Below are 18625 nucleotides of genomic sequence, written 5' to 3'. Positions count from 1 at the left end.
CACTGGTTCTTGCTGCCCACCCAGGAGGCCGGCACCCGATGGTTCTGGGGCACGAGGCTGGGTGTTTCAGTGTGGTTGTGGGCCCTCCCTTGGTGGATGTGGTTTGGGTGGGTGCGGGCCACTTCTGTGGCTGGGACCTCCCTCCTCCTTCTCTGGGGTTGGGTACACAGTTGTCATCGCGATGTGTGGTCTCAGGGCTTCAGTGATCATGGGGGGTGGTGTGTGTGTGTGTGTGTGTGTGTGTGTGGGGGGGGGGGGGGTCCTGATTCTATCACTCAATCAGGGAGTTATTGTTGTGACTTCTCACCCTCTTTACAAGAATGTTTCATGGCAGATACACACACACACACACACACACACACACACACACACACACACACACACACACACACACACACACACACACAAGCAACAGTGGTTCTGGAAGGCAAATTTCGTTATATGTTTACATATAATGACAATAAAGTCTTCTTGCTTCTTGAACAGTGTGTGTGTTTGTTGTAATGTTGGAAAAATGCCAGCAGCATTCCCAGAGATCCCACTCATCCCGGACACAGACTGTTTGTCCCCCTCCCATCAGGGAGAAGATTCAGCAGCAGCTCCAGCAGACTGTGAGCTAACATATGTAACCCAGGAGAAACAGCAGCATGGTGTTCAGACTCTCTGAGGGAAACCTGCCCTCTCACATTGTTTCCATATGAAATACAGAAAAACAAACTTTCTTTCAAAAATGATCCTTAGTTTTTAAACTCAGCAGCTCCCAAAGAGCTGTGAGGAAGTAAAAATGCATCCCAAACCAAAGCTCAGAGGTCAGGAGGAGATTTACAGTTTGTTTTCTCCTGTGGATTTAAAGGTTAAAGGTCACATGAGAACTGTCAGGCATTGGGCAACCTGATGTTCCTCTGCTGCCACCTGCTGGTTGTCATCATGTGGAGTCTGACGCCTTTATCCATTTACAGTTCACTGCCACTTCATTAGGTACACCTAGCTGTTTCCTGGTTGAACACCTTGTTGTCTTCAGACCTGCCTGAAATCTTCATGGCACAGATTTAACCAGGAGCTGGAAACATTCCTCAGAGGTTTTGGTCCATGTTAACATGACAGCATCACACAGCTGCTACAGATTTTGTTATCAGGAGTACAGCTTTATACTTTCTTAAGTGTATGCAGGCACATTTTTGCCCTCCCCCACCCAACTCACACCGCACAATCTCAATATAAGTTATATTGTAACTACAGCACACAGTTAAAGAACAGTGACTTTGGTTATTTTACTTCTAGTAACTTAAGCTAACCATTTAAAAATTTAAAAGCCTCCTCTTGATACAAATGAAAACAGTCGCGATTGAGCGCATTGTTGAAAGCGTGCGCTGGAGTGCCTTTTGTGTTTGTGTGTGTTAGTGTGTGTGTGTTTGGCGGGGGGCAGGAGGAGGGGAGGTGAAGGAGCACAGGGCCGCCTAATCAGCGCCGTGCCTCTGTTATTGATTGTATCATATGCACAGCTGATAAATACAGAAAATGAGAAATAATTTCCCTTCATTGCTTTCCTCCAACATTGTATCATAAAGACAGACACCATATTAATTAGTTCAGGATTTATTTATTACGTAAGAAAAATCATTTATTCTGTTCAAAGCTTCACGCACCACAGCCTTGGTGTGATTATAATCAGTCCGCCTGTTTTACATTGACTGTCCTCTTGCTGGCGCAGTAGAGCAAAGGAAGCACCATGAAGCTTTGACCCTTGGGTTCACTGATTGAATGGAAAGCTTCAGTGCTTCATGAAGCTTCATCTCACCATCACGCCTGGCAGCTGTGTGCAGCTGCAGCCCACATACACACATGATTGACTCTGAAAACACATGACAGCAAAAACAGTCAGCAGTGGTAATTATTTATACTGTCATGGCTCCAAGTCTGCAACTCACTGTTTTTGTGGACTTTGAGTGAGTCAGTGTACCTTTGTGTTCTCTTTAGTTTAGTAACCTTAACTTCATGTTCCTCCCACTCTTGTCCGGTGTGCGTTCCTGTCTCCATGTTCTGCTGCTTTCTGTTTCACTTTGTCAGTCTGTGTCTCTGTGCTCTGTGTTTAGTTTTGCTTCCATATCTTGTTTATGTTCAGCTGTTGCTCATGCCATAATTACCCCTCAGTCTCAGTCTTCCCCCTCATCATGTGTCAGAGTTGTTGGTGTGGTGGTGACAGTTCCTGTGAACTCCTTGTGTTCCTCAGTTTGTCTCCAGTTTAGGTTTTCTTCTTTCTGTTTGCTCTTTTTAGTTATGAGCCAAAATAAAGGCTTGTTTTTGTTTCATCTGCCGGCCTCAGAGCGCACAGACCTCAGGTCAGCTTGCTAACTGTGACAGGTCCCACACAGTTTCTCACTGCTGAAAGAAAAAGGCCTGACTCTGTGCCATTGTTGCCTCTCAGGGTGTTATCAGAGCAACTTTTCTGTAATTCCTCAGATTATTTCATGTTATCAATGAATGAGCTTTAAACAGCGGTTGTCATAACAAACCTTTTCATTGGTTTATGTCATTTAATATACAAACAGGTAAAAAACAAACAAAATAAATCTCTGTGAAGTTAGGATTCTGTTCAATTTATGTCAAAAACTGAACCATTTTTAAAAAATATATTTGAGCTCAACTGACCTGAATGCTTTTCTCATTTTCTCATTTTTAAGCCTTTTTTATTGAGCTGCATTAAGAAGTTTGTGGATTTGTGTCAGAGTCCTTAAAATGACATCATTTAGACTCTTTCATACTCATATTCATGGATTTGATCGTGTTGGGTGTTTATTTTGTTTAGTTTTCATCTCATTTAAATGCGCTTACTTGTGCTAATAAAGTTAATGTTATTCAAAATGTTTGCAGTGACCAGTGTGTGAATGAGAGTGAGAGACACTGGAAGGCACTGTGTGGTGAAGCCCGTCAGTGTGACCTCTGACCTTTAATGAGAAAAAAAATATATGATCTAATAGAGCATAAACAGAGAGAGCTGCAGTGTCTGAGTAAATATGAGAAATAAAACAATCTCTAAATATTAAAAAAGAAAATGAGCCTCTTCTGTTGTGTCTGCTGGTTTCTGACAACAGAAAATGTTCATTTTCTTCACTAAATATTATCAACACACAAATAAAAAAAAATCTATTTTATATCCGGGAACATGTGAAGGAGAAAACAAGTTTGTACAGAAACAGATGGGAGGATGATAAAAGTGATGCTCATCAGTCTCAAGATGTTATTTTATGAAATACTGAACATGAGAAACTGACTTTGCATTTCAGTTCAGTCATGCTTACTGTGTGTGCGTGCGTGTTTGTGTGCATCTTGATGAATGTTTGTTTATTTCTTTTTAATCAGTGCACACCTCATTCAGGCACTCCTCCTGTCAGTCTACACTCTGGGCTGATTTAACACGATTAAAGAGCAGAATAAATGCCATAAATGTTAGAAAACCATAAATCAATGCAGCCTCAGAGTGTTTGAATCAGACCTGCAGAGAGCCTCAAAGCTCCAGCAGCTTCACTTGTATTGAGCTCATTTGTTGGAAATGATTCACTTTTTCTCTGCATGTTAAACAGAGAAAAACAAGCAGCAGAGCTTCTGTTAATCCATCTGAGCCGCGCACAATGATCTTTATGTCATTAAAATGTTTTAAAGGAATAAAATCACAGAATGATGGAAACTTTCCAGCTGAGAGATGGAGCCCAGTCCTTCCTGCCTCTCTCTCATTTCTTGTAAAACAAATCATGCAGCTTTACTTTCATTTTCAGTTGGAGTTTAATTTTTTCAAACTCAGAGTAACTTTAAAAACAGGAGCAGCTGCAGCTGTTTATCTGCTCTGAGATGATCGTGGCTCTGAAGCAATGAGGAAAACCAACAGCAAACACACAGAGGAGAATACACACACACTTGATATGAGATGCTTGAACTTGAAATTCAGATCAGTCTGACACGCAGAGCCTGTTTTAGTCAGAGATCTGTGGACCTGATTAAGTAACAACCCTCAGCCTCCTGAGTCTCCTCTGCTCCCAGGTTTTAGTCTCTGAGTAGTTGAACTCATGATATTTATGACTGAAGCTCCTTTAACAGCAGCAGCAGAGTTCCCTTTTAGATCTTCCTGTTAAAATCAATGAGCAGAACAAACTCAACTGTTTCAAACTGACAGTGTGATAAAAAGTAGTTCAATAGTATGAAACAGAGCGGGGCATAAAACACACTGACCTCTGATCAGTGGTTGGAAATGATGACACATCAAAGCAAATGAAAATAACACACAATGCAGAGCTGTGTTCTTGTCAGGCAGGACAACATGATGTTCTTACCAGCTAATTCAAAAGTGGACTTTTGCCAGTGTTATTCAACAGGAAGGTGTTTGTTCTGTGTAGAAAGCAGCTTCCTTATTCGTGGGAGGTGCTACACTGCAAACCCACAAACACACTGTGAATGCAGTCGACACCCATTTAGAGTCAAACACAGTTCAGATTTATTCCTCTGAAATTCCCCCAAACTTTCTCTGCAAAGGCAGCCATGTTTAATTGTTTCCATCAGGCCAGTCTTACCGAGTCTGTGTCCATCATTTTATAGTGATTTCTGCTCATTAATGATATTTTCAGAGGTAAGATATCTGCAGATGATGCGAGTGTCTGACCCAGTGCAGTCTCTCGACTACACTTCATATGTTGCATGGGTTTTTGAGACATGAAAACAATGCTGCTGTGAACACTAGTAGTATTTGTTATGTCCTTTTCAAATATAAGCAGGGAGAACGCATGCCTTCATTATGACTGACTGAAAAAAAACTGTTCTTATAATCCACCAACCCACAAACGATCCATCAACCATGGACTTCGGGAATTAGTGACTGCTTTCTTTTACAAAGTATTTGTTAGATTCATAAATTATTTTTATCCTTTTTTTTTGTAAAAGTGTGATTTATAGGATGATCTGCTGCTGCTTCACAGACTGAAGTTTAGTGTTTCTGTAATATTCACAAAGTTTTGTCTTTTTAAAAAAAAAAAAATCAGTTTTTCACTGCTGTGCATTTTTTTGTTTTTTTAACATCAGCCAAAAGAAGAGAACTGAATTTCCCAACAAATTATGAATTTTTTTTGAATGAGTTTAAAAGTATATATGATGTACATAATAAGCAAAGACCCTTTTCTATCCAGAAGTTCTTCTTTTATTTACAGGCACAGCCACTCCTCCTGCCTCAGTGAGTCTCACCAGGCCTGCAGAAAGTCGACCTTTATTTGAACTCACAGAAAGAGTCATGCATTACGTCATCACCAAGGCCCGATCCCCCACCCCCACAGGCAGAAACACATGCACCGTTTCTCGTTCAAGTATCCAGCATTTTCCTGATGGAGTTTCTCTCATCGTTTGTGTTTTAAAAATCCAAAGTTGCTGCATAAGCAGTGTGTGTGTTCATAAAATCACAGCCTGCATCTTTTATTGTTTTCTACTCACTCCAAGCCTGACACACAGAACTCCTGACTTTGTAGCCACACGGCATAGTTTAAGCTACACAATTTGTACAACACTCCTATTTGTTTTTGTTTAACCTCTGGATAAAAATGCTTAAACTATGTTCTAACTAAGCAGCTCAGCTGAAAGGATGATCAAACCTCTTCCCCTTCTATGAAATGATGAACAACAGATCGAATGGGTCAGTTTTTTTCTTTATGAGTAAATGATCATAATGAATTGCAACATTTAAACATATTAGCTGGAATTAAGAGTGTTACAGTGAAACTTCTGAATCCTTCTGAATTAAAAATGCTTAAGATCCTGTTATTGGAGATGCACGACCAAAAAAACTAAGTTTTCCTGATGTGAAGGGACAAAACATACTTCCTGAATCAAACACCCTGCGTGTTTGTTAATCCGTCAGACTCTGGATCACAATCAAGGAGATGTTTAATACACACAAGTCACAGGAAGTGTTACAGAGGACTCTGGTTCAGAATTGTCTGAGCTGCCTGATACAATCAGTCGGTGCAGCTTCACACAAGTCTGACACCGCTCACTATCTTAGTCCACTTTTTATACTCAGGATTAGACAACACTGTTACAGTTATTGAAATGTGCTGGATGCTGCCTTGTACAGCGGGGGGCGTGTACAGTAGCATGCTTATCAGTTCCCTCTTCTGTGGATCCTGTAAACACAAAACATCAGACCAACACACATTCTTTTCCAGTAACTCATCAGCATGTGGTTTTCCTGCTTCTCTGCTGTCTCATTTCAATCCATTTTTTTAATACACCACAAGCCCCCAAACACCATTTAGTCTCAGCATCTTAACATCCACCATGTTACTGCTGCCAGTTTAGGTTCAAGCTTATATTCACATTGAACCCTTTACATGCAAATTTCACCTGTTTGGCAAATGGACATTTTCTAAGTGAACCTGGAGACCTGTGAGGACAAAATGCATCTACCTGGTGGATTTTAGGAGATCAACCACCTCTCAAATTCCAGGCTACCCGACACATGTAGCACATGTTATTGTGCTCCTGCAACCTTCCAAATATGTTTTGGTCTTGATGCTTATTCAGCTATGGCTGACACTGACTTGTCAGCAGATTAAAAATAAGCAAACAGATGAAAATGAAATGATAGAATTCAGCACTCCAGTAACAGCAAAGGATCCTGCTGCTCTGAAAGTTTCCAAAGCAGATGAACATAAACTCCAAAACTCCCACTAACCTGAAACCTGCTCATTTATTTATGTCAGTAAAGTTCTCTTAAAGAGGGATGGCTGAGCAGTGGAGTCAGAAATGAAGAGCTTCAACAGTTTCAGCTTCTTTTTATTTCTCTTTGTTTACAGTACAGGTCAGTTTATCCAAAAACTAATCTGAGAATCTTAAAGATGACGAGTTAAACACAGTAACTAAGAAAAGAGCTCTGCACAGGGCTGTAGTTTTACCACTTTACAAATGTAAAGACTTCAATAAACAGCTGTAGGACAGAGTTCATCTTTCTGCTGCATGAAAACACATGTCTGCACATCCTGCTGAACAGTGGTCACAGTAATGGAAGATCCTGAGTGGGTTTTTGTTCAGAACGAAGGCAGGTCACTGTCCACGTCACTGTCAGCAGAAATGTAACACAGTGGACTTTTCATGAGAGTCAGTAACAAAATAACAAATGATTATTAAAAAGCTGATTTAAGAACAATCAGGACCTCATGTTGTTGTCTCTGCTCTCTTACAGGAAGAGGCTCAGGCTGAGCTTTAGTGGCCAATCAGATTCCCTGTTACACACTAAAATAATGTTTACTGTCACATTTGATACTTTTTGTTGTTTTAAAGACAGCAAATAACTGATAAGAAGCCTGATTGATCAGGTATAAAGAGACACACATCAGATTAGATCCTCCAGTAATAATGACTGTCTCCAGTAATATATCTCACATTCATATCAAGTAAAACAACATTGATAATATAACATTCATTCCTACAGGTTATTGATCAGAATATGAAGCTGCTGCTAGGAGTACACAGTTTATAATCTGCTAAAGAAAAAAGCACAGCATGCATCACTGTGAGACTTCAGATTCCTTTTTTGACCAAAGGCCATTCAAGTACCTCCTGATAGCACAGTTATTAAAACTGGCTCCATCTTCAAGCTCATTCGTGCATAAACGTGTATTAAAATGTATTAACAGTGTATTAAAAGTTACATGTACCCTCAGAGTCCACATACCAAACATTTCATCAGCTCATAAAAGTTCTTCATTTTTCTTCTTCACGTTCTTCTTCTTCACACTGTGGATTTCACAGAGTGCCAAATGTGGACCACACCGAGCTTCTCTCATATAACAGGCAGCTCAACAATAATACAGGATTCATGACTCTGTTTGTTTTTGGACACATTTACAGCTAATTTCAACAGAAATACTGTGACGGGTATGAACTGGTGCATGACATTTGATCATAATGACAGAAGATAATGTTACAGGAAACATCAGTCATTAAAAAAAAGAAAAAATTGCCAACAGACCAGCTGTTGGCAGTTGTTTCTTAAATCTTTTTTAGTGTTTTAGACCTCACAGTTGTGCGCTGTGTGTGTTTTATCTCTGGTTCAGCAGGATCACAGAGAGACCAGACATGTAACAGCAGATGTTCAGTAAACAGCTTTCCTCCAGTCAGGCTGCTCTCATTCATTATCAGCATCAGACTGAAGAGAAGAAAAACATTTTATCAGGTTATTTCTAAAGAAAAAACTTGATCATGTAAAATGAAAATACTTCAGTACTTGTCTTTGATATTTGAGTCCATGAGATCTTTATCTGAGCCACACCAGCCAACATGTCACTGTTAGTAATCCTCTGTGTGTTTGCAGCATTTCAAACCAATATTAATTATTTATTTTAGTCACTGGTTCACATTCAGGTGTTGCAGACTAAGCTGATCTTTGTCTGGCTCATCACCTGAGACCTGTTTGTGATGGGAGACCCAACCAGGAGCTGAACGCTGCAGACAACAAAGCTCCCAGCATCCTCTGAGCTCACAAAGCCCTCCACCAAGATAAGGTGGCAATTCAGGGAGGGGTGAACATGTCTGTATTAGTTTCTTTGTTTTTTATCCAGGACTTAAGATTCTGTTTGTTTGATTGAACTTTAACCTGCTTCCACATTTACAGCTGGTTAACATACATAGTGAGACATGTGTGGCACAGTGGTTAGCACTGCTGCCTCACAGCAAGAAGGTCCTGGCTTTGAATTCACCACCAGACCATTCTGTGTGGAGTTTGCATGTTCTCCCTGTGTTTGCATGGGTTTTCTCCACATACTTCCTCTCACAGTCCAAGGACATGCAGTAAGTGGGGTCAAGTTAACTGGTGATCCTAAACTGGCCACAGAGGTGAACGGCTGTCTGACAGAACAGAATCCACCCCATCTGTTCTCAGAACAGTGTCCTGAAGGAAAAATCTCTTTTTTTTAAAAAAAATGTCAATTCAGCTTTATTTTAGCGAGGGCAGAACAGAAGACAGAGCTGGACCAAGCCAGCGGCAGATTCAGGACAACAGAAAATAACTTCACTTGAAATCTAAGCACTAAGGCAAAAACAGGAGGACAACAGGTACTGGAAACAGAGGACTTAAATACACAGGAGGATAACAAGGGGAGTGCAAACAGCTGGGAACACAGGTGTCGCTAATTACAAGGACAAGCCCAGGGGAAGCAAAACTGAACACAACAGACAGAGACCGGACGACTATCAAAATAAAACAGGAAGTAAGATGAGGGAACAGAGACGCAGACCCGACACAGAATGCTAAGAAAACACAAGGAACTAGAAATAACCAAATAAACCCAAAGAAAAGAAACCCAGAACAGAACAAACAAGATAAAGCAAAAAACTAAACACTCGGGGTCCATTTTTGAAATTTTCTAAACGCAGCCTCTGCAACATGAAATGAGTCTTCCTATCAGTTATTTCATTTAATTCCAGCTTTAATTTCCTCAGGTTGTTAATTATATGATCTTGTGGTGAAGCAGCATAAGCAGTTTCTAAAGATTTAATTTTTTGTTCTAATTCTAACACGTGTTTTTTCTTTTCTAATTCACTGTAACAAAAAGTCTGTCACACCATCATCCTCTCCTGTGCAGTGGCTTCCCAGCTAGCATTGACATTCAGACAACATCCCATGAATGCTGCCATAAATGTTCAGTGAATGTTCACATGCATTAATGACATTAAAGACTACCAAGGCAGATGGAATAAGAAAACATATAAACATATAAACTTTTATTTTGCTATACATAGATGTACATAAGAGATATCAGCAAAACCTTCATGCGAAAAATGTAAAAAAAAAAAAACAGACAGTGGATGTGTGTCTTCCAGCTCATAGGGGGTCATTTTGACTGTTGGGTTTTCTCTGTATTATTGTAGGGTCTTTACCCACAATACAAAGCGCCTTGAGGCGACTGTTTGTTGTGATTTGACGCTATATAAATAAAATTGAATTGAATTGAAATGAAATGAATTGAATTCTGTGTGGCAGCTTCCTTGCCTGTGATTGGACAATACAGATCACGTGCGGGATCACGCTGAAGGTCTCGCAAGACCAAAGGAAATCAGTGCGGTCGTTCTCTTCCATTCAAACTGAATGGCGTTCTTTGTCTACGCTGCTTTCCTGGTACAACAATGGAGGTCGTCTATATTTTCAACACCCCGAAGCTCCTCGTGAAAGCGAGCCTCTCTACCGGCCAGCTTCAACCAGCCCCGCTGCAGACGAGAAGCCACTGCTGGCTGCAATGAGTGGGTTATCTCCTCAGTTATTCAAGTTTCTACTAGCACAACTGAAAGACAAGAAAAGACGGCAGCACAATCCAAGAACCGCAGTAAGACTTGGTCGTTTCTAAAACAAAAATACTAAGAGTGGCGGAATGGTCACAGTAAGCTGACAGACGTATTGTGATTTGGTTTCTTATTTTTATTTGGTTTCATCTTATAGGAAGCAGTTCCTGCACAACTCTGAATCCAATAAAAGCCGGTATGATCCTCTGCAGAGGTAAGAATCAGAAACAAAGCAGCAGTATTCAATGTGTGGAGGAGAGAAGAACTTAAAATGTTTTTACTCTTATTTATTTTCACCTTTATTTTCCACAGACTGTGTTCGCCTCACAACACGAGTGTGAGTGTTCCCAATGCGTGGACCGTGATATAATTGTGTGTAAGTATCTATTGGTGTTGTTTGTTTGTGTGTTTTTTGCCTGGATATGTTTATGTATACACTATTCTCTTTATTTACAATGTACAAAAATGTTTTCCAGCTTCTTGTTAAACCTACAGACGGTCCGCTGCAGCTTCCGCTACAGTCAGCCTCACGTTCCGGAAAAGGCAGCAGCCATTAAAAATCCTGCCCAGTGACGTGCAAGAAGGAAGCTGGTAAGACGTGTTGGATTGTATTGTTGGTCTGCTGTATTTGTGTAGTTAGCTTGTAAATGCAGTTTTATTTTGGAAAGTATTCTTTTGAACAAAATGTATATAAAAAGATGATGCAGTGAAGGTGAAAATAATTAACATTGAATGTTTATAGTTTTAGCAGCTGTAACATTTTGGGACATAAAAGATAAAAAGTGTATAATCAGTTTAAAGGTGCCTCAAGGGTTAATGACCAAAATCACTGAAGTACTTTTATCACTGTTACATTTTTCATTTGTCTTTTATTCACAGGATGCAGGAGTTGGCACTTTGTCACATAACCATTGTTTTTGATGACAAAGATGGGCTGATATTAAAATTTCTTTCCCTTTTTTTTGCATTCAGGGTCTTATCTGCTATGTGTGCATTCAAATATGTATCGGAGGGGAACTTTTTTGTATTAGGTTGACCTTTGACCCATCCACTAATACAGTATGGACAAGTTTTTGAGAGTTAGGTTGTCCATGTTTTCTACAGTCACTGCATACTAACAGTTGCAGAGGAGATTGTTGCTTCACTCTATACTTCTTTATTTATTTTCTATTTCTAAGACTCACAGTAATAAATAAATAACAGTAATAAATAAATAACAGTCAGCTCCAGTCACCATAAACTTGTAGTTATTTATTATTTATCCATCTATTCTGTTGTTTATACTTCCTGTTTTACACACACAACAGGAAGTATGAGTCCATAATATTACAATAGGATTCATGACATTGTCTGTGACAAGACATCAGAGGTCTGCAGAGATATTTTCAGTTTCGGTTCAATACAGTTATATGTCTGTGATATTTAAAGATGTGTGTGATTAAACTCTGGTTACAAAAGACATTTTACAAAATGTTTGAGTACACATATGCGCACACACACACACACACACACACACACACACACAAACCACACTTTCTTGCCATTATGGAGCTGATGATGACGAATATCTGACTCCCAATCTGTCTGATTCTTCTAAAGAACCAGAAACTCCTGAGAGAGCTGTACCACGCTGCCTGTGACGTCCTCTTGTAGTGTCCTCCCTCACAGACGGAGTCTATTTTGTCCAGCAGCTCCTGGACCTGACTCCTGTCTTCTATCTTTCTGTTGTTGAACACATGGTACACACCGCTGCAGTTCCTCAGCAGCTCCTGCAGGTTCTCGTCCTCTCTGATGAACTGCTCCATGTTGGTGTTTTCCAGTCGGTCTCCATAGGTGAACAGGACCATTGTGTGTTTGGAGATTTCAGCATTAAACATCTCCTGCAGAGTTTTCAGCCCTTCTTGTTCTTGTTCTGTGAATCTTCCAAGCTGAAGGATGAGCAGGAAGACGTGAGGACCTGGAGAGCTCAGCTCGTCTGCATTTTCCAGCTCTGCTTTTACCTCTTCTGCAGTCAGTCGGGTGCTGAAGAGTCCGGGGGTGTCGACCACAGAGACTCTGCGACCCAGAACATCAGCTTCTATCTTCTTACTGCTCAGAGTCAGAGGACTGGAGCTGATCTTACAGTCAAAAACCTTCTTTCCCAGGATGGTGTTTCCTGCTGAACTCTTCCCCACTTTCTCCTGGCCCACCAGCACCACCCTCAGGTCTGAACCTGAACCTGCAATCAACACAGGACATCAGGTGGAGGCAGACTGAGCTTCAGTGCTCACACAGCAACATGAACCACATTCACACAATCAGCAGAACAAATAAGACAAACAGGAAGATGCTGAAGAATGAAGGTCAGACTCTCATTTAGTTATGTTTATATTTATTATCATATCAGAGCAAAGATTAAATCCAGAGCAAACATGAAGCAAACATCTCTTTAATGTCACAGTCTGATCAACACAAACATCTCAGTGAATGTTCTGCTCTAAAAAAGCTTCATTCCAGTTTCTCCTCTGACTGATTAAAGTGAGTCCAGACACGTTCCATCAAAACTTATATTCAATATGGAAAAGGCAAAAAAAAAAATTTAATAATCAGAATTTCAAATGCAGCCATCCTCCTGCAGCTACTACAACCAGCTCCCCCCAGACCAGAATCTGGGCTCCTCTGAAAGGACCTCCTATGAACACAGAGCCCAGAGTAGATGCAGGGCTACAGTTTCCTCTCATATCTTGAAGATAATAATAAGTTCAATGATTGTAATACATCAATAAACACAGTTTTAATCACATGGTTAATAGTCAGTACAGATGTGTGAAATCCAGCTGCTAAAATGAAAAGAAAGAGCAATAATTTTGTATTCAATGAAAGAAAAGCAAAAAGAATGGTGGTTAAATAAAAGCCACACACATCTTCATTTATCATGTTGACATGACTTTAGTGAGCTCCAGATGATTATTAATTAACTCACTCACTGTATATTGCACACTTTCTTTTTCACTACCACAGCTGCAGCTCCCACAAGAAGACCGACAGCAGCTCCTGCTGCAGCACCCACTGGACCAGCAACAGCTCCAATAGCTGTTCCAACAGCAGGTCCAGCAGTGGCTAGAATTGCCTGAATAAAGCAGTTGTTTTTCTCTGCTTGTCTTCTTGCTTTTTGACGCTGCATCTGCGGATTTACTGCGATCAGCTGCTTGGTCTTTTCTCTTATGTCTCTCTCAGCCTCCTGGAACATCTCATTGGTGTAGCAACTTCCTCCATTTTTCTGAACCATGGAGCTGATCTTCTTCAGCAGCTCTCTGACCTGTGATGGATCCTTGGCCTTGTTGTTAAACACATGGTATCCTCCATGACACTGACCGATGAAGTCACTGAGATCTGGATTTCCATTGATTAGTTCTTCCATGGTGATTCCTTCTTCTTCCAGCTGATCTCCATGAGTGAACAGGGCTATAGTGTAATGTGCTGAAACTTCTCCAAAGATCTCCTGAATGAGTTTTACAGTTTCTTGCTCTTCTTTGGTGAATCTGGTTGGCTGCAACACAACCAGAAACACATGAGGACCAGGAGCAGCAAAGCAGATGCAGTTAGCGATCTCTCTTGTCACCTCCTCTTGATTTTTTCTGGTGTCATACAGACCTGGAGTATCAACAACAGCCAGTTTCTGACCTTCAAACTGATCTGTTTCCTTCTGACATTCTGATGTCACTGAGGAAGCAGACAGCCTAGACATAAAAAATCTTTCCCCTAAGATGGTGTTTCCTACTGCACTTTTCCCAGTTCCAGTTTTCCCAATAACAGCAATCCTGAGATCTGGTTCTTCTTCATCTGTTGGAAAAAGATATTATTGATGTTACAGGTGGCTGGTTAGGCTAACTGATTTTGTGGGATTACTATTACCACATGTTTTTAGTACTCTTAAACCACCAGCATGTTTTTTTGTTTTTTTTTTATGTTACAGTGAAAAAACAGCAGTTTTGACTGTTGGGTTTTCTCTGTATTATTGTAGGGTCTCTACATACAATATAAAGCACCTTGAGGCGACTGTTTGTTGTTATTTGGTGCTATATAAATTAAAATGAATTGAACTGAATTGAATTCCCACAGTCCAAAGACATGCAGTTACTGGGGTGATTCTAAATTGCCGTTAATTGTGAATGGTTGTCGGTCTGTCTGTGTTAGCCCTGAGACAGGCTGGCGACCTGTACAGGTGTACCCTGCCTCTATGACAGCTGGGATCGGCCCCAACTCCCCTGTGACCGTGAACAGGATAAGTGGAAGAGGATGGATGGATGGAATTGAAAACAAGTCCAACATATCCAGGATATATTTTCTTCATCTGGCTTCACTTACCCTCATCAAACAGGATATGCAGTCACATAAATGTGGTCATCAACTCAATAAGTCAACCCAGGATTCTTATCAATCTATGAGCACAAATGAAAGGGGTGGAGTTTGAAGCCTGTGACCAATCAGGCATAATCTACATTCTTCCTGGATCTGTGATCCAGCAGCCATTTGAGTTCAGTTCAAGTTTATTTATATAGTAAGAAATCACAATAATATTTGCCTCAAGGTGCTTTATGTTGTAAGAAAAAGATCCAACAGTGCATGTGGAACGTGAAGGACGCATGCAGGAAGTGGAGGCTGAGTGTGTAAAGTTAAGGTGAGCTGATTTATTGCAGGCTAAAAGCTCCATTAAATATAAACAAAACACAAATGAGAACAAATGAATTTAAACAACTACACAGAGAATTACTGAAAGCTAGAGCAACTAGGCACTGGGAGATACGGGGATAGACGAATGACAAAGGATGGGGGACTGAGACAGTACGTACACAAAGGGATTGTGAGGGGGGTGGAGACACTCCAACAACTAAATTAGAAAGAACGAAGCAAAGAAGTAAAACCAAACAAAACACAAGAGACTGCCAAAATAAAACAGGAAATGACTAAACACAGCAGAAACACAGGACTCAAGACTGCAAAACCCCATAAAAAACTTAGAATCACAGAGAGATTGTAAACAGAATTTCACAGTCCAAAAGAGAAAATGTTGGGGCACAGACCCAGGACCAGGACACCCAACAATCAGCTGATCTCCTATAAGCAGCACTCTGTGGGTGACAGCAGGAAGGAAAACTCCATTTTAACAGGAAGAAACATCCAAAAGAACCAGGATCAGCCATCTGTCACAACTATTTGGAGGTACATATATGACATGCAGTAGTGATGTAAAAGCACCCTGATGTAAAAAGGGGGGGGGGGGGGGGGTGTCAGGGTGCAGTGATAGGGTGAGGTTGGTGGATCAGGTGACTGGGCTGAGGATGAGTGTGCTGGAGAAGCGAGAGGAGAGGACATGGAGTACGAGTGGGTGGAAAAATCCAGCGCCATGGCAAGAAGCAAAGTGTAAAAAAAAAGTAAAGTAAATCCTTAAGTGAACACTGCATATTGTGTCTGTGAAGTGTGTGGGGACTGAGTGTGGACATTCTGTCACATACTGGTAAGAAGTTTCCATCTTCTCATCATGGGCATCAATGTCATGGTAATTTTAGGCTTTTAATGATTTCTTTGAACTGTTCTTTTTCCAGGGTGGAATGATCGTACAGCATACATTTTTAACAACTTTAAAAACTAATAAATTGGTGCATGAGTTTTAATTTATTTGGGATTTTTTTCTAATCCACACTGAGTCAAAAGTATACATATAGGATCAAATGTGTATGTAATGCACATGTAGAGTAATATCTTGTTAGATGTCAATTCTGCCAGGAAGCACAGTCAAAACCTTGAGGTGACTCTTTTTTTGTGTGATTTGCAATATATAAATAAACCTGGAATAAAACTGAATTGAAAACATCCAGCAAGAATTATATCTGCTAATTAAGCTTTTTGGCTCAAGGTGCACTTTGTTTTAGTCACATTTCAGGGACATTTACTAACACACAGATCAGATGAGAAGTTCGAAGGCATATCTGTCAACTGTCCCCTTTTAACATAAATGGTAATGCCCCAGTGAGCGCTGACAGTTAATAGATGCACCACCCACAACCACCGTGTCGGGTCGTGGTTTCGGCTCTCTCCCGCTGTTTCTCTTACCAGGCAGAGGTGAGACCAATGGAAACAAATGCACCTTGAAAAAACTCCACACTTTATTTATTCAAGCACAAAGTTAAACAAAGTACAAGAAAGCAAAAAGCCCTCCCGAGAGTGAGTGCCTTGGTGCCGTTGCAGGGGTGGTAAGAAAGAAAAGAAAAGTAGACGTCCAGAGTTTAACAGAGTATAAGAAAACACAGAAGCCCTCTCGGGAGTAAGTGCCTTGCAGCCGCTGCAAACAGGGGGGAGAGGAAGAGCAAAGAAGAGCGCTCCCTCCCAACTTTACTACGGCCTTTTATAGCCCAATCTCACACCTCCTCCTGCTGTTATCAGGAGGAGGGGGCATATTAAGATGCTCTTCAGGCAACAGTTCCATGACTTGGTCTCTGGGGCTAACATGACAAATAACTTTCCCATGTCAAAACACCTCCCACCTGGGCACTGCCTCGGCTTTCTATCCATATTTTCACATTACTTGAAACACTTTTGGGGCGGTCTTATCTCGATTCACACATTTACTCCCTTACAGTAGCCCAGGTGCGACTCCAACCCCCCTTTCCAAGACACACTCCCCGCTACTTGACCTTCCCTCTGGCGATGCTGGGTCAAAAGTGCACTGTGTACAAAGGTGAACTTCTAAAAATGACCGGGTGCAGTACTCCTAGTGGAAAAAAACCAGGCCTTGGGCAGAGCTGGCCTCAGTCCTTTTCCACCCACCTATAGCATGCAGTGTTCCAGTGTGTGAGTGACAATATAGGTGACAAATAATACATAATGTGACCATTAATTAGAGTGTGTGATTAATATATGTAACAATACATGATATAAAAATATTGAAAGTAATATTGAAAGACGCCAACATGATAAAAAATACCCCACAACCGCCAAGAACACTTCAATCATGTTCTTGGAGTCACTGTGAAATATACATCTATGCAGTAAGATAACTGTCAAAAAGATGTGTGCATAATTCTAACATATTAAGAACAAAATCAATTTTTCTTAATAAATGTATATAAATACTGGATACATGGGTCACCTGAGCTGGGAGCTCCACCCAGTCCACTGTCCTCAGTCATCTTTGAATTTGGAGCATGCTGTGTTTGGTATAATGGTGGATCGAATACTCCACCCTGTGACGTCATTTCAACACTTTTCTACTCGTACCCACAAACTTGAATTCATGTCCACACAGAAGGGAAGAGTTCATAGTCAAAGAAATTAGAGTTGTATTCACAAGACTTTGCACTCACAGCTTTTAGATTCATACTCACATAAAAACAATCCTAATCTGCACAGAATGTTAGAATTATGCACACATCTTTTTGACAGTTATCTTACTCCATATACATCAGCTATCCCAGTTTGTCTGTAATCAGATTTCTTCATAATACAGAAAAAATTATTTATGCAGCACCTTTCATTCAAGTGTAAGTTTAAAGTTTGGGTGGCTCTTGAATGTTATTACTCTCTAAACAAAAATAACATTATAGAGAGAAAAAAAAAACTAAAGAAGTATGAAAATTGCAAATGCACTTACCGAGCAGAGTATTTTTGCCAGACATGTTTGTTTCAGGGAGTCGATGGGTGAAGTATTGCTGCTGGTGTCTTGCTGCTGAATGGTTTGATTTTCATTTCAGCTCTGTGTTTATAGTCTGCTTTTAGTCTCCTCCCTTTGAACGTCAATCAAATGAGCGCTTTGCATTTACGTGCACTGAGTTGCCTCCGTGGGGGAGCCAGGAAAGAAAATGTCAAAACCTCTCTCAGTGAAGCATGTTTTCAGCCTGCTAAACTTTTTGATAGAATTAATCAAATTAATGAATATAATAAAAAACAGAACTTCACCAAGAGAACTCAAAACACTGGCCCACCGGCCAAGGACATGTCAGTTTGAGCAGAAGACATACAGACATAAAGCCAAACTCTCCTAAATCTTTCTCTCTCTCTCAGATTGTCCTGTCTGTCCATCGCTCTGTTTGCTGCTTCTCTACAATCAGCCCAGTAATTACTGCAAAACTTACATGACAGTCACCAATTCATGCAAAGAGAAACTGTGAAGATCCCTTTGTTTTGATTATCAGTTTAAACTGGTTCAACAAGCAGCATTAAAAGGTTTCAGTGATCAGTGAAGCTGTGTCCTGTTTCCATTGCTCTGATGATGGGTCCCTCAGGAGATTTTGGAGAGGTCATTTCCAGATGGGAGAAGTTTGCCATCTAAAGTGCG

General features: G+C 40.6%; 1 protein-coding gene across 1 annotated transcript; it reads right to left on the bottom strand.

The window, feature by feature from the left end:
- Positions 1-11698: 11698 nt before the first annotated feature.
- On the bottom strand, positions 11699-18005 carry LOC115777980 (GTPase IMAP family member 8-like). Its single transcript, XM_030726002.1, has 3 exons — positions 17942-18005; positions 13498-14133; positions 11699-12520 (listed from the first exon to the last, which is right to left on the bottom strand). Exons 1-3 carry the CDS (start codon positions 17964-17966, stop codon positions 11775-11777), a joined length of 1407 nt encoding a protein of 468 aa, XP_030581862.1. The 5' UTR covers positions 17967-18005; the 3' UTR covers positions 11699-11774.
- Between the last annotated feature and the right edge of the window lie 620 nt (positions 18006-18625).

Source organism: Archocentrus centrarchus, unplaced genomic scaffold (assembly GCF_007364275.1).
Source record: "Archocentrus centrarchus isolate MPI-CPG fArcCen1 unplaced genomic scaffold, fArcCen1 scaffold_91_ctg1, whole genome shotgun sequence".
NCBI lineage: Eukaryota > Metazoa > Chordata > Actinopteri > Cichliformes > Cichlidae > Archocentrus > Archocentrus centrarchus.
The sequence above is the reverse complement of the archived record's forward strand: the minus strand, read 5'-3'. Positions and strand labels throughout refer to the sequence as shown.